Genomic DNA, 23,161 nt, shown 5'->3' with positions numbered 1-23,161 from the left:
TATTGGTTACCAGACAGAGCGAACTAAGAACACAAGCTGGCGCGTCTACTCTACACTAAATCGAGTCTGCGCGTATGCCGTAACGCGCGCTACATGTACACTACGACATACATTACAGTGCTAACGCGCGCTAAATATAGTGATGTCAGCGATTCGTCTAGCCAGGTTGAGCATTCGAAGACTTTCTATGAGCGCACATGTGAGTATTTGCCGATAATCTGTCAGCTAGAAGTCCTTTCAGCTTTATTGTGGCAAAACAAACATGTGTAATATCGCTAAAACGTTGCCGTCGTGTGTAGTCGACGCTAGATCTACCATCCAGAGTAAAGATTGTTGAAGTTGGACCACGAGATGGTCTTCAAAATGAAAAGGTCAGATAACATCTAGATGTCGTTCATATTGATATCAAATTTCTCGACTGATATTATCTCATTAATTATTTACAAAAATGTTTTTAAACGTATTTTTGTAATCTGGGTTTCTTGACTGCGCTCTAAGTATCTGTGTGAGTTTTTAGGTACTCCACTAGTGTCACTATGGGTTCGACAAGGAGCCATGGACCCTAAAATTTTTGAGTGGTTGATTTTTTCCCACAGTACATGCCCTATTTTGGCATTAATTTTGAATTTGATACTGCATGACTTGCATGAACGGCTGAACAGTGGTAAGTGGAGTACAGCAGAATATGTGTTCCGTACAGCTTCAGAATCGCTGTCCAGATCTAGAACTGGACGACAAGTTCTAGAACTGGATGACTGGTTCTAAAACTGGATGGCAGTGGTGGATGCAGACTATGGCTAATGGGGTGGCACAAACCGGCTCAGAAATAATGATATCATCCAATTTCATCATTTAACTAATACAGAAATATTATGATATCAACGTCAAATAACGTAGTAGATATTTATTATAAATTTTACAAATATATATTTACGGATATGGTCATTTATTTGATCTTGGATACCGACTGATCGACTGTCTGACTCTAGTTGTTATAATATTTCTTGACTACTTTGTGTTCGAATTGAAGTGGGAGACAAGGTTTACTCGTTTTAATGATTCTTATAAGTTATTTGCCAAAAAGACTGAGTCTTCTCTGAAGCAGGTGGCACATACCTATTGTGCCCATGCCTGGATCTGCCACTTGATGGCAATGATGGTCTTTAATCAGAAAGCTCAGCTTTAGAACCAGACATTAGAACTTGATGTCCGGTTCTAGGATGTCTGGTTCTAGAACTGGTCAAGTTCTAGAACAGTACGGAACATATATCGAAGTCATCATGTAATGAGCAAGCAGTCCGATCGATCCTGGATATGGCTGATATCTATATGATTGAGGTCTACATTGATTGAGTTTGATGTCAACTGGCAGTCTGGCCGCCAACTATGGAAGGCTTGCAATGCCACTCTTTACTCTGTTAGAAGAAATATTTTATAAAGGACATCTCTAGGTCATCATGTGTATTATCATTGTGTAACAAGGTTGCATGTATCACATACACCCACCACCTTACATGTGGCTTACGTACAATGTGTGGGTGTAAACTATATTTACACAAATTTACATTTTGTTCGACTGCGTGTAAGCACATAGAAATGAATGTAAGCTCGTCGAGAGAGCACAAATAAGGTATTGCATGCATGTAAACAGCAGCGTACATGCATACTGCAATATGGTGACAAGGTAATCACGCATTACCATGGAGACTAAATGCGGTATCACAGCACATGTAAGCAAGGGTCTCATGTTGGTCGAACATATTTCTAGAGAACCCCTACGTATAACCGGTTATTATCTAGCTAATCTGTTTTTATTTATTCTACCTTAGCTACAACAATGACTACACTGTAAATACTGTGTCTGCCATGCAATTCAAGTACATTCAGACACATTGCATTGTAACGCTTGCAATGTTTAATTTTTGAATATATTTTGATTCCTGCTGCATATCTCTGGCTAAGTATTTTGAACACTTACGAGTGAGTGAGCAAGCAGGGCAAACAATGAAAATTTAACGTGTTATTGATCTTTAGCTTTAGCTCAAGTTTATCCTTATGTATTACATTTTTAGTTTATTATTTTATTTATTTACTTGCCTCTTGCACTTACAATGTGTATTTTTCTGACAGGAAGTTGTGCCACTCTCTACAAGAATTGAACTGATTAATCGGCTGTCATTAACGGGACTGCCAGTTATAGAAGTAGGCAGCTTTGTGTCACCTAAGTGGGTGCCTCAAGTAAGGTCTTTCTTCTAGATATGTGAATACTTATGAACCGTTTCTAATTTGCTAGAAAAGCCGAGTCACATTAGCTTGACATGCAGTGTTCTGCCGAGAATTTTTGGAGTGGTGGTCGGGTATCTGCTGCATTAGGGCGTGGTCTATTTTAGGGCGTGGCATACATGATCTGCCACTGCGTGCAGCCTGGCATTGCTACTCGCAATGCTTTCACCGATGCTGGAAGTCCCTTCTGGCTTCAATTGATGACGTTTCCGGACAAAATACTTCAGCAAAAACATCTTGACTTGACACGTCGACGATATCTGTGAAAAAAGTAGATCAAAGTTCCAGACCATCAGGCAAAACAGACAAGAAAGCGCCAAACAGAACATATCGCACTGTTGGTGGTCCATGATCTGAAAGAGCAGACTAAGAAAGCTGCAACTTTGTCAACAGTTGGGAACTACAGTATGTTGGACAGTCTTACATTTATACTAGGGTATGGTTAGACATCTGTCATTCATGCACCAGCTGCAGATTTTGAACAGCCAGTGCTCCTGTCTGGCAAAGAAACCTTAAAGACAACTTTGATTGGCTCTGTCACAAGGTGCTTAAGATATTGCCTCCTAATCACTGACATGCAGACTGCTGTGTTGGGTCTCACACCACCTTAGTGCAGTGAGCGATATCAGTGTCGGTCTTGTCATGGTATGAACAAAGTCCTCAACTTTCAGCAAACTGCTCACCGTTCAATGCTCATTAGCTTGGAGCAAGTAAAACACTATCTAAAATATATGGGTAGTCAGAACATGCGGAGTAAGGGTCGGCGTTTGTCGACTGAAGGTTGGGCCCGACCACCGTGGGCAGAACCCTGGACATGCCATGTTGAGCCAACTGCTTTTCTTTAATGAATTAATAATAATAATAAACAGTTATTGACAAATGCTAGAACCAATACTATGAACTGTTTCATGACATTGTGTGTGTGTGTGTGTGTGTGTGTGTGTGTGTGTGTGTGTGTGTGTGTGTGTGTGTGTGTGTGTGTGTGCGTGCGCGCATGTATGTGCCCTGATATTATGACACACAATATAAACATTTATGTATTTATTTACAGATGGCAAACAGTGGTGATGTCTTACGGCAGATATCTCGCATTTCCCACGTTTCTTATCCTGTTTTGACTCCCAATGTAAAGGGATTTGAGGCAGCAGTTAGTCATTTTGTTTATTAGAGAATGACAGAAAGAGAATTATCTATATGTTTGTAGCTGGCAGCTGGAGCAGACGAAGTAGCTGTCTTTACTGCAGCATCAGAGACATTTAGCCTGTAAGATGAACATTGGAATTTGTGTGTCTTTAGTCTCTCGAAGTGATAAATTGATGATAGCAAGAACACAAATGCATCCGTAGAAGATTCCCTTCTACGTATTCAAGACATATGCGATTTAGCTAAAGTGAGAAGCATAAAAGTGAGAGGGTGAGAAGGATAAATGTAACCGGAGTTATTCGATTATCACGTTCTGGCTACTGCAAGGTACGTTTCATGTGTTGTCGGCTGTCCATATGAAGGCTCAATATCTCCATTAGCTGTTGCAAGGGTAAACACTCACTATTGACTTGTAAGTCATTGTGTATATGGCTGTATCTTTGACAGGTTGCTAAACGATTGTACAACATGGGTTGCTATGAGATTTCGCTGGGTGACACAATCGGCATCGGAACTCCTGGTGTGGTGTGGTGTGTGTGTGTGTGTGTGTGTGTGTGTGTGTGTGTGCGTGTGTTTAATTGAAGCAACATGCTTGTATTACTGACGTAGTACTAAAATATTGTACTAAATATATATCAAATATACGAAATATATATATATAAATATATAATATACTAAATTAATGTAAGTTTTTGTTAATTGAACTATTATCAACAGAGATTCGGTTCTTACTGCTTGGTATCTTTTGTATGACATACTCATGTTCTTGTGCTAGGATGTGTTGATTCGCTGCTAAGAGCTGTCTCTCATGAAATCCCACTGTCTTCGGTGGCTATACACTGTCATAATACTTATGGTCAAGCGCTGGCCAACATCTACAGGTCACTTCAGGTAAGTCATGTATAAAATACAGTGCAGTTCACTTATTTAATTAACCAGGACTACTTGTTGTTTGCCTTTGGGAATATATTTTATTATTTTATTTTATCTGGGTATGAATTCGAATCTTGTCAGTGATAAATTTGAATTGGCTCTGTGAAGACTTTGTTGATTAGAGTACTTATGTCATAAGTGCCGTTCTCGTTAGGATTCTCATGTAATGACAAATGTTTATAGTAAATTGACATAGAAACGTGGACTGCACTATAATGGTTTGGACTTTAGTATATTACCTTTGTGATTTGCCTGTAGCTGGGAGTTAGTGTTGTTGACTCGTCAGTTGGTGGGCTTGGTGGATGTCCTTATGCACCTGGAGCAAGTGGTAACATTGCCACGGAAGATGTTCTGTACATGCTTCATGGGTTGGGAATAGAAACGGTACCGGTGTGTGTGTGTGTGTGTGTGTGTGTGTGTGTGTGTGTGTGTGTGCGTGTGTGTGTGTGTGTGTGTGTGTGTGTGTGTGTGTGTGTGTGTGTGTTGCACGTGTAATTTCAAACAGTGCAATGTTCCTTATGATTTTCAGGGTGTTGATATTAATGAGGTTGTGAAGGTTGCAAAATTCATTTGTGAAAAACTGAACTGTAGGACTGCATCCAGTGTTGGTCAAGCTCTTTCGCAATCGAAGCTATGATAACAGAGTCACAAAACCGTTCCCACCGTTAATTAACTTCATGGCATTGGCAAACATATAACTCCCATCAGGTTGTTTCTATCTGAAAAATTTTTCTTTATTTTGTGTACAGTATAATATATATGGACAGACAGGAAATCGTTCTATGCAGCTTTCACAGTGACATTTATAAATGATTAATTAAAAGTGAATGTTGTCTTTCTACAATATAGCGCATTACAGAGAGGCTAACAGAAAGGGCAACGTTTACCCTTGTGTCACCCTACATTGTTGAAGATGAAAGTACTTTTGGTGACCTACTAAACAGAGAGAAAATAGGGAGTATGTCTTAGTCATGATCTTGATGGCCGTATGATACAGTCATACCTCATTATTTCGACCATGTTGTCCTGGGAGTTTCTGTCAGATTAATGTGACTTTCATATTATCGGTAACACATACACAGTGACCATGTACATCAGTTCCACGTGTACCTTCACAAGTGAGGTTGTCGGGATTATCGGGTGTCAGAATAATGAGACATGACTGTACTAGCAATACCACTTTGCTGGACAAATGGCAATTTGTGTTTATGTTTTGTGAACACCAGCTCACTAATTATCGCTTCACTGTACATTACAATGCTATCCACTGTTCTCAATAAACCAGTTGCCCAACACATCGGAGCATTTTGTATGTGACTAGTAGATGCATCTTGATCTATTTCTTTTCAAGTAAATGATGCGATTTATGAAACCTCTTGTTAGTGCTTGATATTACCATCAGCAACATGTGTGTAGTGCTTGACATTTCACTGCATGTTTTCTCTTGCTGTCGGTTTTATACTGACAACGTAAGTTCGTGTGAACTGTAATACTCTGATGCAATGATTTGTGCAACTGCAACTGATCTGTGCTTATTCTTTCAACTAACTAATTTCCAACATCTAAGCTGAACATGCGATCAGCTGTGCAACCAAACATGCCATTTAGCTGTACGACTTTCTGCTAGGAAAAGCCGAGTGTAAACTAGAGCAACTTGTCAAGTCTAATCACTTGCCTCGAATGCTTTGCCCTGTACCCAATCAGATACGGCAACCGTAGAATTCCACGCGCATCGAAATGTGGCCCACCCATGTTTGTGGTAGCACACGAGCAAACTTAGCAATGACTGGAGGATAGAAACCGCTCTTGGTAACTTCGTCTCGATCAGTGTTTCCCTGAAACACCTAGGAATTCAAAGCACGGCTGTCAGTATAACTTACACACGATGAACTTATCGATGCATATAGATAGAGGGGATGAAATGCTACACAGTAGGTGTATATTTTATAGTGATCTAGTTAACAACTTTGGTCCAGGTTGGAATGATCTTTTTTGCCTAATTTTTGCATTATTTACCTAACGATATTATGAAGTGGCAAATAGGCATAATAGTGGGCATAAAACATTTGAGAGCACATAGGCACATGCACACACACACACACACACACACACACACACACACACACACACACACACACACACACACACACAAGTAAGCAAACAAACAAATGCACACATACAAAACCCAACAGACAGACCTCACTGTCTCTATTCTATTGCAAATAACATTTGTGCATCACCTCAGGAGTCTCTTTCCCTGCCTCATGATACAAAGTCCAACTTTGGCCATCATTACTGAAGCTAACATGATAACTAGTGACCCATTGGTCCAACCAAAGTCGCCCTTGAGTTGCAACAGCCGTCACCTTCCGTAAACTTCCAAAGTCAACTTGCAGCCATTGGAAAACATCAAGCTGTTTACTAGACCACGAACCAACAAGTGTGTCAGTCAAGAGCCTTGCACTCCTCGGGTCATGATTGAAATCATGATCGGATGATGATGTAACATGATACGAGTCAAGTACTCCAGTAGTCATCCCTAGTGGAAAGTCACATTCTAGATGACAAGAAAAAATGAGAATAAAGTAGTCAAAATAATTACGAGTTGATTCACCTACCACGAGGACATCCAAACACTTCAACTCTAAAGCTAATATGTACCTTCCATGTTTTGGGATGAAATCGAATATACCGAGCAGTGATTGGCACTGAGAGGTGATGAGTCACTACTTGTCGGAAGTCACTGTTGCCACTAAATACCTATATTGAGAAATAGAGCCATTTGTGCATCATGCAAGGCTGCTGAGTGCAACCGTGATACCTTTTCTTGTCCATTCTCTTTGTATGCAAACCAAGTAGATCCGTCCTTACTGTGACTCAATGAGTATGTTTTAATCCATTGGTCCAAAGCGTCTCTTCCTTGAGTAGCAACTGCAGTTACAGTAGTGACAAGGCCAACATCAACTTGTAGGTACTGATCGGTGTTGACGTGTAGAGTGGACAAAGACCTTGCACCGTTAGTAGTAGTGAGAAGTCGTGAACCGCGTTCATCATGTATGTCGTTGAAAATACTGGAAGCGGCTAGACGTGATGAATCCAAGGCTCCTGACACCATTCCCAATCCAGAATTGCAAACTATGTACAACATAACAATCGATAGGTTGCAGAGATTTCCATTAGATTTGTAAATTAATTGTAAGCATGAATCTGTGTAGCTGTTTGTATATATGCATGTTGGCCAGCCTGGGTACCTGCTTGTTGCTTGTCTGTCTGTTTGTGTATTTATTTTGTCATTTCGTTTCTGTACGTTTGTTTGCTTTGTCTAGTTATTTATCCTTCTATCCATCCATCCATCCATCCATCCATCCATCCATCCATCCATCCATCATTTCTGCAGTCATTTCATCCGTCTGTCAAGTCTGTCTGTCCCGTCTGTCTGTCCCGTCTGTTTGTCCATTTGTCTGTCTGTCCCGTCTGTTTGTCCATTTGTCTGTCTGTCTGCCTGCCTGCCTGTCTGTTTGTCAGTCTGTCTGTCCATTCACCCATCCATCTCTCCATCCGTCTGTCTATCTGTCTATCTGTCCATTAGTTTTTATAAAAATATTGAAAGCATATTTGTAAAGTTGGACTGAAAATAACAATCTGTCTGTCAGTCTGTCTGTCTGTCTGTCAGTCTGTCTGTCAATCACATTTGAAAAATTTATCTATCATACATTTCCGTAAATGCACATAACTTCATATGCTGTCCAACTACTATCAGTGCCCGTAAACTAAAACTAAACTCCAAACAAAAACTTGAAGGAACTAATGACTCTAAAAACTCTGAAAACAGCTATACTACGTGTGAATGTCTGTCTGTCTGTCTGTCCATCTGTTTGTCTGTTGTCATATGACTACAGCATTTGATGTTTAATTCATACACATGTGTAGTACATGGTATGTCTAGGTACATCTTCTTACCATCCTGGCATCCATAGAATTCCAGTCGAAAACAGATATGACCGAACCAAACCTTTGGATTGAACCTGATGTATCGAGTAAAGACGGGCAGAGCAAAATTGTTTTTTACGACACCATTTTGATCTCCATTTCCTTGAAATACCTAAAAGCAAATAATGGTTCACATACATAATCACCATATACAACTGTTGAACATTTACTGCAAGTGCAATGTGGTGTGTGTGTGTGTGTGTGTGTGTGTGTGTGTGTGTGTGCGCGTGTGTGTGTGTGTGTGTGTGCATGTGTGTGTGCGTGTGTGCATGTGTGTGTGTGTGTGTGTGTGTGTGTGATGACGTAGGATGACTTGCTGTGGAAAAGGAATAGGTCACAGCTGTTTATAGCATGCTTTAAACTAATAATCTAAAGGTTTAGTATTCTTCCGGAAAGTTATCTAACATCTCAATTTGCTGTTTGGGGTATAAGTTGCATTGTGATGTCCATAATTATAGCAACCACATATTTCAGTCTATTGTATAATACATGGTATCTGGATTGCATTTAAGATGGTAAGCAATTATTTCAAAACCATCAATACATGCTTCTGATTTTTCTCCCTAACATAATAATTGTAATGGTACTGTACATCTAACCTTGGCTACTATAGATAAAGCCCAACAGAAAAATTCCACTCCTAGTCCCCTTCAAAGTACTAGGAAGATGTGGAGCACAAAATAGTTAACGAAACGGCCTCAAACATGTCAAAACTATTCAAGATTAATTTTAGTCAGGTCTATTGTCTTGGCTTCAAAACACTTGCTTAAAATTAATTAAAGCGACACTGGTAGACATTTTCAAGTTCTCCAAAACGGGGATCATTTGCAAGTGCGATTTCACCCATAGTTATATTGTGTTATCTACCACATCTTGGCAATAGATCGACTTTTGTCGTGCTTTGAGTGCCTGATTGCCGATATCGTCGTACTTGACTAGGTCATTGTGCATCGATTTGATACATCATATATGTTTGCAAATATACAAGAGGCATAGCGTTTGTTTTCGACTTCGAAAAAATCCCCTTGACAAGCCACACGTGATGGACAAAAGTCCCGGACATTTTCACCGATATGACATCGATATCTCAGACGAGAAGCTACAGAGGTGCATGTCAAGGGGCAGAACATCACTGCAAGTGCACAGCAAGTGTTATGAAGACCATTCTAGTATGCATAGTACCTAGTACGCATTCTATCATCACGAAACGCCATTATGCTGTCTTAGGACTTCCGGTGTACTTTTGCACAAAGTGTGACATGCCTAGAACGCACAACCATGCGCATAAATCTTGACAGTGTCTCTTTAATTTCTTAACTGAAATATTAGGAAGTACACTCTACTTCATTCTTATGCCATGCAATTTTGTTTGAGAGTGTACCTAGACTTATACGCTGAATGACATTCCGTTGCTAAGTGGGTATGACGAGGAAAGTCACCTGGAAGCTATAGCATAAAATTCTCCTTGAAATGAGGTGATAATGTCATGCTCATGCTGAATCTAATCTAGACAGTGAATGGTTGTTTACTAGATTCTGATGTTGCATTCTAACTTTCAAAATACCAGATGCTTTAACAAAGTTTAGTAGGAATTTTGTGTATATACTGTTAGTACAAATCATGGGTACTGCAATTTCATTACCTGTACTCATTAACCAACTGATTTTGTTACATTATGGGCAAGATATTAGAGCTGTACTAGTGTACTACAAATATACCTTTGTTTCTCCATCTTCTTCGTAAGGTAGCCATGTTTGTCCATCAGAGCTGTATGATATGGAATACCTTCTCACCCACTGTTCAAATTTATATCGTCCTTGAGTGGCCACTCCAGTAACTTTCATTTGTTTTTTGAAATCAACCTGGACCCATTGGTTAACATCGTTTACTTTGGTACAATAGGCGAATACAGGATGCACAGTTCGAAGAAGGCGAACACCATTGATATCGTGATGGACATCATAAGGTACTGTAGATGAAATCTGGCTTGAAGAAATGAAGCCAGATGATAAACCCAATGGAGCATCACAAATAGTTCCCTCTGTAATAAATAGTACAAATATACAAGCAAAATCATGTTACTGTACAATAACAAGGTACCAAATAAATACGAGGATATGAGAATAAGTGGCCGGGTTTGTCTGTTAATGTTTGAGATCACTATGAAATGTTTGGTTGATGTTGATAGACATCTCAATGGAGGCTTCAATGGGTTGTGGTAGTACCTGAGGTGACTCTTGTTATCTCTAGGGTCACTTAACTGCAGCATGTGTGTTCAAGCAACTTGTGTGCATTGTGTGTATACACTTATTTGGGGCACGGTGGAGCAGATGGTAGAGCGTTGGTGATGACATCCGGGATCTTGTATTCCGTGATGAGGGTTGAAGGTTCGATCCTGGAGGAGGCGACACTGTCGCACTTTCCTTGAGCAAGAAACTCACCCACACTTGCTTCTCTCGACTCAGGAGTATAAATGATTACCTGGTCATTGATTGGGGTGGACAAGACCATTGGCTTGGCAGCAACATCATACAGCAGACGGGTACTTGTGGGCCTTGGTGTCCAGTCCCACAGCTGCGCCATTGTCAGTGCCCCTGGATGACTCTGGCCAAGCTTCAGGTGGATTATAGCACTGGCCCCAAGACTCCACGTAGCACATGGAGGCCCTGTCTCTAGAGGCAGGGGGAGCTATCTCTCCAAGTGACTTCAAGGTCGACGTCAAACGACGTGGAGGGCTTAACATTTGTCAATTGTGTGTGTGGGGGGTGGGGGTGGGGGTGGATGTCCTCTCACTGAAGTCTCCAAGACGGTATATATACACCTCATGGGACCTGGTATATATACACCCCATGGGACCTTGTATTTCCGGTATACGTATAGTTCCCTGGCCGGTGGATACATACTAACTTCAGTCTTGGCAAGCTCAAGATGGTGTGTAGCTAGGATGCACTAACACATTCAGCAAGTTAGTCATCTAACTGTGTATTTGCTACTACTTGCAGAACAGAATCGATGCCGAAGCCCATAGTGGGTATTGGTGGAATGCCAGGCCTGGACTGTTCCTAGTGGTGGCCAGGAACGGATGACAAGGTGATAATTACATGCAATCAAATTATGCCTGAAACAACTTTTGTTCTGAGCTTGTTAGCTGTTAGCTAGACTGGTGATCAGACTGCAATGGTTCAATAAATTTGTAATAACTCACTTGCAGGAACGTCCTCGTGATAAGACAACGCCGAGTGGCCTAAGATGGCATTGGCCAACACCTAGATCAAAAACCATTATAAGTGTATATCCCTAATTTCAACCTACATGCAAAATAACTTTTGGTTTACCAACTTGTGCAAACTCGAAAAAAAATTCTACTGTGGTTTAGCTATTAGAAGTGTTAACTAACTTTTCATCAACAATTTCAGACTCACATTGCATGATGTGAGTGTACCATCGACATGTCAAGTCTAAGCAATGCATGCTGCAAAATTAGAGAAGCCAATATGCTGCAAGTTATTAGTAAGGCGGATGGGTGTGGCGGATGGGTGGATGACATATGGCAATATATACGCATGTTTTGGTGTAATAGAGGAAACTGCTGTTTGACTCTACTGTATCCTCTCACTACTCCAAGCCAGCTCATGTCTCACATACAGAAGAGGCTTTTTTCCGTCCTAATTTGTAGATACCAATGCTGCCCTCGAAGGGAAGTCAGTCAGTTGTTTGCTTACGTACTATGCATGTCCGGTTGAGACATTGCAAACGTGTATAGATCCATCTGCTTGGGATTTTGGGATCCCTACATTTCGATTGGCAAACTTGCAACGCTTGGTATACTCAGCTGCATGCATGCACACCGTGGAGATGTGCAGTCGCAGTGTAGAATCTGAATGCCACAATCTAGCTACAGAACTAAGTGATTAGTATTACCTGTACAGGAGGACCGTGCTCATCATGCGCGTCTGAAGCCTTCAGAGATGACCAAGCGGCCAGAAGCGCAAACAGTAGAGCAAACAGCGCCATGCCTCGGTTTCGGTTGTAATGAGGTGTACATATGGGATGCTTGCAGGTCATATCAAGCCGGACACTCCCAGCAACCGTGAAGACTATTAGACTAACTTAATTATTAGGCCACTCCTTATTCTGTTCACTCTAGTGAATCCTTCCAACCCCACATTCCATATTTAGTGGGTGGGAAGGACTCTCTAATGATGTCTGGGTTTGGTTCATATTATCTATAAATTCTAGTAGAGTCTTGCGTTGCGGGTGTTTCAACCAGTAGCCTCCTCTAGAGGAACTTCAGCACTAGTGATGTCTGGCTTTGGTCCGTATTATCTGCAGATCTTGTTTCTGTCACTTTTTTATACAATCCCTACATCTATTTCTTTTTGGGCTGTTTTCCCCACTCCAAACGTTTCTTCCCTCTCCCAACCGTCAAAATGACGGTAGCGACGGTACTAGCGAGAACACTGATATATATATATATATATATATATATATATATATATATATATATATATATATATATATATATATATATATATACAGAAGTAAGTGATTAGCATTACCTGTACAGGAGGACCGTGCACATCATGCGCGTCTGCAGCCTTCAGAGGTGACGGACGGGTCAGAAGCGTAAACAGTATAGAGTTCTGGTCGCAATGGGGTGCATATCGGATGCGTGCAGGTCATACCAAGCCGGACACACCTGGCAACCGTGAAGACTAATAAACTAACGTAATTATTAGGCCACTCCTTATTCTGCTTAAGTTTTTGGGCCCGGTTCTTTCAGGTCCCGGATAAATATCCCGGATAAATTCTAGATTCACGTGCCTGACTTTAGTACACGTGCCGTGGCTATCCTGCACGTGAGTTTGCAGGTGTCTCGCACTTGTCACAGTGCAATTCCCCGTCTGTTCAATTTCGCGCTCTTTTCAGCTGAAAGCATGTTTACAAACTTCCCTGCTTCTGTTTCATTCACGTTGGAGAAGAGGTTAGCTAGTAGTAATTAGCGAAGGCACTTCCGCTAGGAAACCTTACGTAGCAGGAGCTGTCTAGGCTGCGCCTCACGTTGTACATTTGACCTGCGTAGATCTGTAAGAGAGCTATCCCGTCAAGATTGCACTAGGCTGATCTTCCCTCATGTCAGCCCAGAGAAAGGAAACATCATGTGCGTGACTGGAACTAATCTGTTTAGTGATCCACACAACAGAAGCATGATGCCCAGCCATTCTACCTGTACAACATGCAGTAGAGCATTGAGTAGGAAGGAGAATGAATCTAGCGAAAAGGCTTTGAACAGGCATTATGGTGCATCATTTCTATTTGGAATGTTTGATCTGGATGCAATGCATGAATTCCTTGCAATTCATGAAGCCAAGAGCATCAGAGGTCAATAACTTAATTAATAAATTGTGCACAGATAGTATACAGCAATTTTCTAACAAATCTAAATACAACATGCGCACACACACACACACACACACAGCTACTTACAACGTGCATGCATGTACCTGTCACTATTGCACCAGTTCTATCAGTAATGATAACCATTCAACTTTTAATAGGTCTTTCAGGAAGAAAAATGGTTTGGTCAGACCTATAACCTTCCAAAGAATTTGAATCTAGAACACACTGACAATCATGCTTTACAAACGTTCAAGGAGCTATTGCTAAATCTGCATCTGCAACAGTATGTGCTGGTCTTAGTAACAGCCAATTGTCAAAGTTAGCATGTAATAGATGGTTGTCAGATGAACTGCTAGAGTGTCTTGCCAACATCGTGAACCTGTCATCAGAAGACTGTTTGTGCCTTGTACTATCAGAGTACAACAAAGCAAGACTTCAAGACTATATTACAACAGCACTCCATGGAAGAACCAGCATTCGACTAGCTTTTTGGATTATAAATGTGCAAATTGACCCTACGTCAGGCACTGCTGTAGCATCCAATCGACTATTAACAGGAAACCACTAGACTGTTGTTGCTACTGACTTTGATGCCAAACTCTCCTTCTATGGTGATTCCCTTGGCTACCCGGTTCCAACTAACCTAGTCGTCCAGACCCAGTAAGTATTCACTGAATTGAACAAGCTTCTTAGTGAACACATTACAACTGCATATCCAATATTAGCCCTACACAAGACAGTGTTTGATGCAGAAGGAAAGCACGTTTGCTCACGTGAATGCTGCAATTTCCCAGTGCAAACATGTTCATCCTCTTGTGGAGTTATTGTCATTGCTTTCGTTGCTGTTGCATCATTTTGTCCAAAAGAAATTTGGCAGTATGTACAGCTTCCACAGATTCAATGTCATTCTGTGAAATCTCTGCTTCGTATTTATCACCATCCAAGCACATATGCACAATATCTGCGAAACGTCTTGGCAACCTGGCTATTAACTAAAAAGATAAATGTTCAAAAAGTAGTTGACATATCAATATTTGACGTCAGCAAACGTCTTTTAATCCCTTTACCAGGAAGTAAAAAATGCAAGTCCGTCAGAACAGATCACCACCCTAGCTTCACTTTGAAGAGAAAACGAATGGATATTGATTTAATAAACTCAGAGGAAATATTTTGTACGAGAATAGCAAATCTATAGCCAACGGAAGTGCTACAGCAGGAGAGTGCAATTTTGCTGAGAGAGATAAACTGAGAACCAAAAAAAGCTTGCTGACAAAGAAAGAAAGAGTGACAAAGCCATTACTGACAAAATAGAGAACAGTCATTCAAGTCTGAATTGTTTTACCATAGCTGATACTAGAAACAGTGAGATACCTCACGAAATAGCGTACTTGTTCCCTGATTCCTACAACTACATAGTTGATCAGTACACTAGACACACACCAGAGTCATTCCTTGGAGCAGAAACCCAAACCTTTAGTTTGCTAGCATGGATAAATGCAGAAGACCAAACCAAAGCAGTCCAGAGGATTGACGACTTTCAGAAGACTTCAAAAACAACATACCGGGTAACGCGAGGCACTCAAATTTTCTGGACAAAGAATTCTTTTTAAAACTGTTCGCCACTGCCAACATCAGCAAAAGAAGCTGACAAAAACACAGTTGTCAAAACAATGCCCACCTTCAGATCTAAAGCGGGCTCTCATTCAGAAAAGTATAAGAAACAAAAAGATTTCTTGCTCTAGTACCTTCATACTCAGCTACATCCAAAGATCAGCTCAACAGTTGCCGCTCATCCAAACCATCTTTGCATGATTAACCTTAATTAAGTACTGCCATAACCACCCAGTCAACTCTGCTTATGTCCTCAGTTTTCGACCAGTAGACACTGCTGTCAAGAAGCAGTTTACAAGTTTATTCGAAACAGGAAACTACAGCTACAGCTACAGCTAAGCATGAATATGCAAATCAACTGCAAATGAAGTATGACATTCTTGACATTGAAAAAAACTCTTGCTGATAGATCCATCAATCCGAACTGTCAAGATATTCAACGTTTGTTCCAAAAGTGGCGAGAAAGATCTATCAGTTCTAAAAACGGCAAAGCAATATTTGACCGTCTGTCATTAGAAGTAAAACAATTCAATGAAATTCATGCTAGTAATGGTGGTAAAGCATTTCTTTAACAATATAAGTTAGAGGTGGAGTACAAAACTGGGCTTCCTGATGACTCATTTGAACCACCGGCAGCTAAAGTCACAAAAACATCTGACCACGTTCCCTTTATCCTAGCAGTAGTCACACCTTTGATGGCAAGAGCCCACAAACTGTTACGTCAAAGCGGCGAATTAGTTTACTGTGACTCAACAGCCAGTTTGGACAATTTGAATACTGCAGTCTTCATTGTGAGCTGCAGTACTTCAGCCGGTGCAATACCATTGGGTGCTGTAATGACATCTAGTGAAGATGCTGAGACCCTATCATCAGCATTCACAGCACTTGTTGATGTTCTACCTGACTACGCCTTCTTCGGGAAAGGAAGAACAGTTGGACCCTTAATGATTTTAACAGATGATTCTGCCAGTGAAAGAAAAGCACTCAAGACAACCTGGCCAGAAGCAGTTTTACATCTGTGTGTGTTTCATTTCCTCCAAAGTATGTGGCGTTGGCTATGGAGTGCTAGGTCTGGTGTGTCAGCAAATGATAAGTCACTTGTATGCCACTAACCAAACGTCTTCTTTATTCGCCTTCAGAGGAAGCCCTAGACAACGTTAAGAACAAAATTGACAACACCCAGTTTGGAAACTTCAAAACAAGGATACATAGCTATTGGACGAGAAGAAAAGAGTGGGCACTGTGTTTTCGTACAAAATTCCCTACTCGAGGAAACTTCACCAACAACTATTCAGAAGCAAGTATTCGGATTACAAAGGACATCATGTTCCAAAGAAGGAAAGCGTGGAATTCAATTCAGTTGTTTCAACTGATAACGAAAACACTAGACTTATACCATCAACGAAGACTGTTATCCTATGCAAGCAACAGACTTGACCACTTTGTATCACTGAGATTCACCCTTGCTGGAATCAAGCCAGGAGCCATTTCTTTTGATGATGTTATGACTACAAATGACCCACATCTTTATGTTGTGCAAAGTCAATCAAATGATGACATCCAATGGGTAGTCGACCTACAACTCGGAGAATGCTCCTGTCCTATAGGGTTCAATGGTAAGCCATGCAAACATCAGCTTGCAGCCTCAGCAAAATACATGAAAAATAGTATCAATAGCATTCCAACTGAATCTCCACAAGGACGACAATTCTTTGCAGTTCTTGCTCTAGGGAGCAGCTGCCAAGACATCAGTTTCTACAGTAGTGTCAACCAAGAAGCAGATGAAGAGCACCTACTTTCTCTCTCCGTTGATGTGCAATGGTCTAATGAAGACGTAAAGAAATCATTGGAAGGTCCACTCCCACCTTTGATAACCCACTTCAAGACTGTGTTAGACATGATACTGATCAAGATCACATAATTACAGGTAACGGCACGGATGAAATCAACAGAGTTGAAACAGTAAGGAAGCAACTATGTCATGTAATGGACGACATTGAAAATGGACTAGGGTAATACTCATTATAGTATCTCAAGTGAAGATGGTTTCTTGGCTGCAGAAGAAAAGTTTTGCTCAACCTACTGGAAGATTCGGGGTAAACTAACCCATTCATCCAACAAACAGCAGAGCTTGATTTCTGCATTACACATGTTTGGTAGCCATATAGGGCTAACCAAACATAAGCAAAAGATACATGTACAACCCACAGCTGTCAGTAGAAGACGGCCCATCAAGACATCAGCTTCTGTTCCAGCAAAGGTGGGGCGCCCCACGCTATTTAGTAAAAAGGTGACTTCTGCTGCTGCAAGTAGATACGTAATGCCGAAACGAATTCAACGATCAAAGAAAGGACACAATCTGGCAATCAGTTTAAAGGGAAACACTACAAATGCGCTATAACACAATAACTTTATTAGTAGCTACACGTAAATGATTTTTACAGTAACAGGTCCTGTTTTGGCTTTCAGTTTTGCTTAATTCTTTGCATAGTTCAAATGAGACAACAGCGGCAGTCATTTTAGTTATGCCACTTTCACAATGTTGAAGTAAATTTGCTTTCATAAGTCCAACTATTGTCTGTTTTGTCTACTATTCTACACAGACTCTGAAATAAGGATTTCATTTTGATCAGCCATTTAGTCAGAGCTGTAGCCGCCATTTTGAAGCGGCTCTATTGCAGCCGCCATTTTGAAGCGGCTCTATTGCAGCCGCCATTTTGAAGCGGCTCTATTGCAGCCGCCATTTTGAGAAATGAATGACTAATTATATAACCCTTCGTCGAGTCTGATCCATGGCATAACTGGTAGAGTGATGTGATTTGTGTTGCCTAAGCTGAATATATTTATGCTAAACAGTGTGATTAAATAGAAATATTTAATCAGTTCAGCTATATATCCGGTATTGTTGTGTGATGCCTATCGGCTGCCTGCATGATTGTACAAATGCCCTGTATTGTGTGTGTACTAACGGTTGTCTGTCACAGTCATTTGTTGACAGTCTCACTGCCTGCACAGTGGTTCTGTCACTACATTGTGGTAAAGCAGGTGGGTGAATTCTTTGATCATGAACTAGCTCAACTGTCTTGACCGTTGGTGAGTTGTCAGAAGTGCACGAGCGCAGAGGACACCTGAAGCTGTGGTCTACTAGCATCATAAACTGTACCCCTGAAAGCAACCCGACCATTTCAATCCATGCCGTAACTTTGTTTCCAGTAGTGTACCAATGCTCTTATGGCCGGCCGTTATTTCATGCTCTGCTACAGATGTATTAACTATCTATCGATCTGCTCATGCACTAAATAAAATGCCTGCTAATGAATCAACACAAAAGCAAAAAGTTGGGTTTTGTTTATTATAAAATTTATAATTTATAGTGTATATATATATATATATATATATATATATATATATATATATATATATATATATATATATATATATATATATATATATGTTATGCACAAACACGGATATGGACAAACCGTGGATGTGTAGTGGACGTCTAGTTTTGCCGGGTAATTTAAGGGTCAGGGTCAGGATGATATGGTTAGGGTCAGGGTTAGTGGTTAGAGTTATGGTTAAAATTAGGATTAGGGTTCGGAATGCATGGTGTGTACAGGCAAACCATGGATTGTGCCCGGTAGTTAGTTCATGGACTGTCCAAATCCGTGCTTGGAACACAACATACTGTATATGCAACAATCTGACCACCAGTCAAGCAGTACTACATTTGAATGAACAACTGTCAGTATGTTTATGGCGTTGTAATGCAAAGATTCTTTTAAATCGATGATGATTAAATGACTTAAACTTGAACTTTGGTTGACTTTATAAAATAGCTATATTAATTTTTATATTTTTGACACACGCCCATATTTGTCTTTATTACATACATAAACAGTCCCGCGTCAACATCCAAACAACTAAAGCATGCATGTCCTAACTCATCCATACATCCACTATCTCTAAATTTAAATGTTGTAACACCAATCTAGCAATGTAAGACCACAATCTGATAGACAATTGTTGCTCACTGCATAATTCTTGAAGCTATAGAACATAGAATCTTGAAACTGTAAGGTGACCATAGACCAAGAGTTTCCACAGCAAATGGACAGAAGAAGATAACACCAGCTGCTGAAACCTCATAGTTATAGTTGGTAGATTGCAACCACCTAGCACTGCTCCATTACTATCTTTGATAGTATCCCCTTCTCAGTACATTCGAATTAAGCTGCAACTAATCACAAAAATACTTACTACAGCAGTTGCAATATATGACATCTAACAAATGTATGCAACAGGATATCTAATACTTTTCAGTCTTAGATTGACCAAAAACATGCATTTGTATATCCTGTGTTTGTTTGTTGAGCCACATGCTTCTCTTGCTTTAGAATATCCAACCAATCAAAACTTTTGCCAATAACAATGGGTGATATCACATTAGTCCACAATCGTGACAGAAAATTATGGATGCGTTTCCACTAGCACTTAAACCAATTTAACGAGTGGTTTAAGCTAAACTGGTTTAGGGATTAACATGTTCCCACTTGCACTAGACCAGTTACCAGGGTATATTCTAAACCTAAACCGCTTTCCTAGACCTACTTTGTAGTAGGTTTAGCAAAGTGATTTAGATTGAACTATGTCGCAACAGTAGCACGCTTGCTTAGATGGCTTCACGACAACGCTGTTTGATGATATTGACTGTTTCGCTGGTATAGGATTACCTTGAAAGATGTAAGGGTTGTTAATTAACTAAAGGAGAGAGAGGGAGAAGATGGTGTCCTTCGTCATTGTCATGCAAATTCCTAGTACTATCATGTGACAACCAACAGTTGCTCTGACTCTGCGATAGAGCAGCCAATACTTCAAACAAGCCTACAAGTGTTCCTAGACAATTTGTCTTGCACAGCCCGGATGTGTGAGTTCCTAAGAGTAAACAGTCGCTTTCTTGAACTTGTTTAGTTTATAAACGCATTTAAGCTAAGTTAAAGTGCACTTAGTGGAAACATGGCCTATGTTTCTATCTTACAAGTATACGGATATAAAAATCCTACATTTCCCAAGAGAAAACGCATCATGGAACTGTTCTCCATCATCAACTAATTAATAAGAAATTAAACAAAGTGAAAATGATGTAGCTTGGATTGCATAGTACAGCAATCGGTAAATAATCTGCACGGCTGGCTTCATTTGGGGATTTGACAAATCAATTGCACGTCAATCACACCTCAAGTACAATTATGTGTAACCTCCCCCCTTCTTCCTCCCCAAAGTGAAAAAGCCATCCACATTCAGTGCCTTACAGCTCAAAATATATTTGTAAATGAAATGTGACACAAAAGGGGGCAACATGCAACAAAATACTCAAAACATGGTCTGATGAACAAGACAAATATTGACCCTCACCCACTTGAGCTATCCTTGACAATTAGCCTTGACTAATTATGTTAGAAAGCTCTCGCGTCTCTGATCAATATTTAAAGTATTGCCTCACCAACCATGTTCTAACTCTTATTAATTTTCCCAATATCAGAATTTATATAAAATACCAATCACACCTCTGATTACCCCACACCATTTACAGTTCAAAATTGTCACTTGTCACATTACATTCCTATTGTGCCAAATCAAATTAGTTTAAAGTTAAGGTCAAATACAAAAAGTGTCCAATCTAATACCTAAAGCCTGGTTCACAATATCTGCTGGAGACCTACCAGACCTACCCGACAGCTGTCGAGCAAAACAAAATAAATCCTATTCTGTCTGGCTACCACTGTTGGTCTGGCCTGCACTCTGTCTTCAGTAGGTGTGGCCAGGTGCATTTGCCAGACTGCTGTCCTACAGATATTGTGAAATAAGCTTAAATGAGATGTTGACCGTACTAAGTTTGCACGAAATCCAAGTCAAAGCACTGAAATTCATAGCCATTAACCCTACGAGTTAACATCTTAGGTGAACATCTTGCAAATTTGATTACTAGTTACTAAGTAATAGCAGGTACTTTTAAATTTGAATTGACACCCTCCAGAGTTAATTTGACAGACAACTAAGCTAGTTTGACAAGTTAAAAATTTTGATTTTTTGACACATTGTGAATTTGATCAGACATACTACAAATTTGATTTTACGACTTGAAAATTTGATCTGACTACAAACTAATTTGGTGTGATAGAATACAAATTGAATGTGACAAGTGACAATTTTGACCTGTAAATAGTGTACAACAATTTCCAAAATTATTAAGATGAACCGTTGACAACAGCACATAAATCAAAGTACTATAGTATGCATGCTCAGTGGGTCTTTCGTGTCAGTGCATGCTAGTACGCTGTACGTACTGTAATCATATGTAATATCAATATTGCCAATTTACTGTTTGAACAATAATATTCAATTTATGAACTAAAACGTACCGGTTTTAATTTGTTTGAATTTCTGTTGTGTTGCATAATTTGAAATTCTTTCTTTGTCGCAAAGAAGTCCACATATGTAATAGTAGACTCTAAGAGTTCAGCAGCTGCTGCAAAAATTCCCAAACTGGGGTCCCTTCAGATTAGTGTTCTCCCTCAATGCGCGCACTCATATTCAACAATTAAATGACCTACGGTCGAAAACAAGAGAACTATCAGTGGCGCCGTATTCGCTGCAAACACATGCACGTGCTTATTAAGTCAGGCACGTGTACATCCGGGATATTTATCCGGGACCTAAAATAACCGAGCCCAAAAAAATTCCCTTCCTCTAGGGGTAGGCTCGAGTGTCCAGCCGGTCAATCCCCCCGCGGCGGAGAAAGACCGGCTGGAGACATTCGCCACTCAAAGGAAACCGCTGCCTCTCCATCCTCCAATCAGGATTTGCACGTTTGGTTAGTGTTTGTGCATGCACGTGTATTCACGATAACTGCTGTCAGCAATGCCCGTCGCTATTGGCTCTCTACTAATGGCTGTGTAACTGAATAGTCAATTGCTTTTACCGTCTGATATCACATTTCGTTAGCGTGTGAGCTACACCTGCATGTCGTCTTCTCTTTTGTCTTCCTTTTCGCACTTGGAGGACTAGGCAGCGCATGCAAAACAACTTCTAGTCCCTTAGGGTGTCGTACGTTGCATGCATTGAACGAGTAGACCATTTACAAAGCGTGGTATTTGCACTCAACGCAGGGCGACGTGCAGAGCTATGATTTGCGTACATTGCGGTCGACGTTTGGTTGTCCGCTGCGGTAAACTTTGAGTCTAGCGCTCTTAGAACGAGAGACAGACAACAAGACGAGCTGGAAAGAGTCGACCTGTTGTTCGTAGACTTGGATAGCACGTGCCGAAACTACGTACTTGCGTCAGAGCGAAATTACATTAGCAAAGAGCCAATAGCGACGTGCATCCCTATCGAAGATGCACAAACATTGAACGGCACTCTGATTGGAGGATAGAGAGTCGGCGGTTTGTTTGAGTGGCGAATGTCTCCAGCGGTCTTTCTCCGCCATGGGGGAATGACCGGCTGGACACTCGAGCCTACTAGCATACACACTTCGTATGTAAACATATACATATATCTATAGACGTCCATCTAATAGATACCGTGTATTAATTAAATGTCTATAATGAAGCATCCGTGTCTGTTTAAAAACTGCTACGTGATTATTATATAATAAAAATTAGGCCGACAGTTTAGCAAGAGTGACTTTCCCTGTCTTAGTAAGGTAGACTCATTATTATGTACTTTTGTAAACCGGACCCATATAACGCTAAAGCGCGCTAGTAGACATTTCTATTGGGATGCAATACAACGTTTGAGA

At 40.5% G+C, this 23,161-nt stretch overlaps 2 protein-coding genes across 2 annotated transcripts; one reads left to right on the top strand and one right to left on the bottom strand.

The window, feature by feature from the left end:
* The first annotated feature begins 65 nt into the window (after positions 1–65).
* Positions 66–5,822, top strand: LOC134195338 (hydroxymethylglutaryl-CoA lyase, mitochondrial-like). The gene is made up of 11 exons (XM_062664351.1): positions 66–199; positions 300–371; positions 2,131–2,238; positions 3,335–3,430; positions 3,488–3,546; positions 3,607–3,696; positions 3,754–3,817; positions 3,874–3,946; positions 4,202–4,317; positions 4,618–4,743; positions 4,889–5,822. The coding sequence occupies exons 1-11, from the start codon at positions 143–145 to the stop codon at positions 4,994–4,996; spliced, it is 969 nt and encodes a 322-aa protein (XP_062520335.1). The 5' UTR covers positions 66–142; the 3' UTR covers positions 4,997–5,822.
* Positions 5,823–5,877: 55 nt separating this feature from the next.
* Positions 5,878–12,391, bottom strand: LOC134195337 (EGF-like repeat and discoidin I-like domain-containing protein 3). Its single transcript, XM_062664350.1, has 8 exons — positions 12,271–12,391; positions 11,555–11,615; positions 10,068–10,390; positions 8,320–8,461; positions 7,181–7,494; positions 6,978–7,119; positions 6,600–6,916; positions 5,878–6,203 (listed from the first exon to the last, which is right to left on the bottom strand). Exons 1-8 carry the CDS (start codon positions 12,361–12,363, stop codon positions 6,060–6,062), a joined length of 1,536 nt encoding a protein of 511 aa, XP_062520334.1. The 5' UTR covers positions 12,364–12,391; the 3' UTR covers positions 5,878–6,059.
* Positions 12,392–23,161: the final 10,770 nt, after the last annotated feature.

Source organism: Corticium candelabrum, chromosome 20, assembly GCF_963422355.1.
Source record: "Corticium candelabrum chromosome 20, ooCorCand1.1, whole genome shotgun sequence".
NCBI classification, from domain to species: domain Eukaryota; kingdom Metazoa; phylum Porifera; class Homoscleromorpha; order Homosclerophorida; family Plakinidae; genus Corticium; species Corticium candelabrum.
The sequence above is the reverse complement of the archived record's forward strand: the minus strand, read 5'-3'. Positions and strand labels throughout refer to the sequence as shown.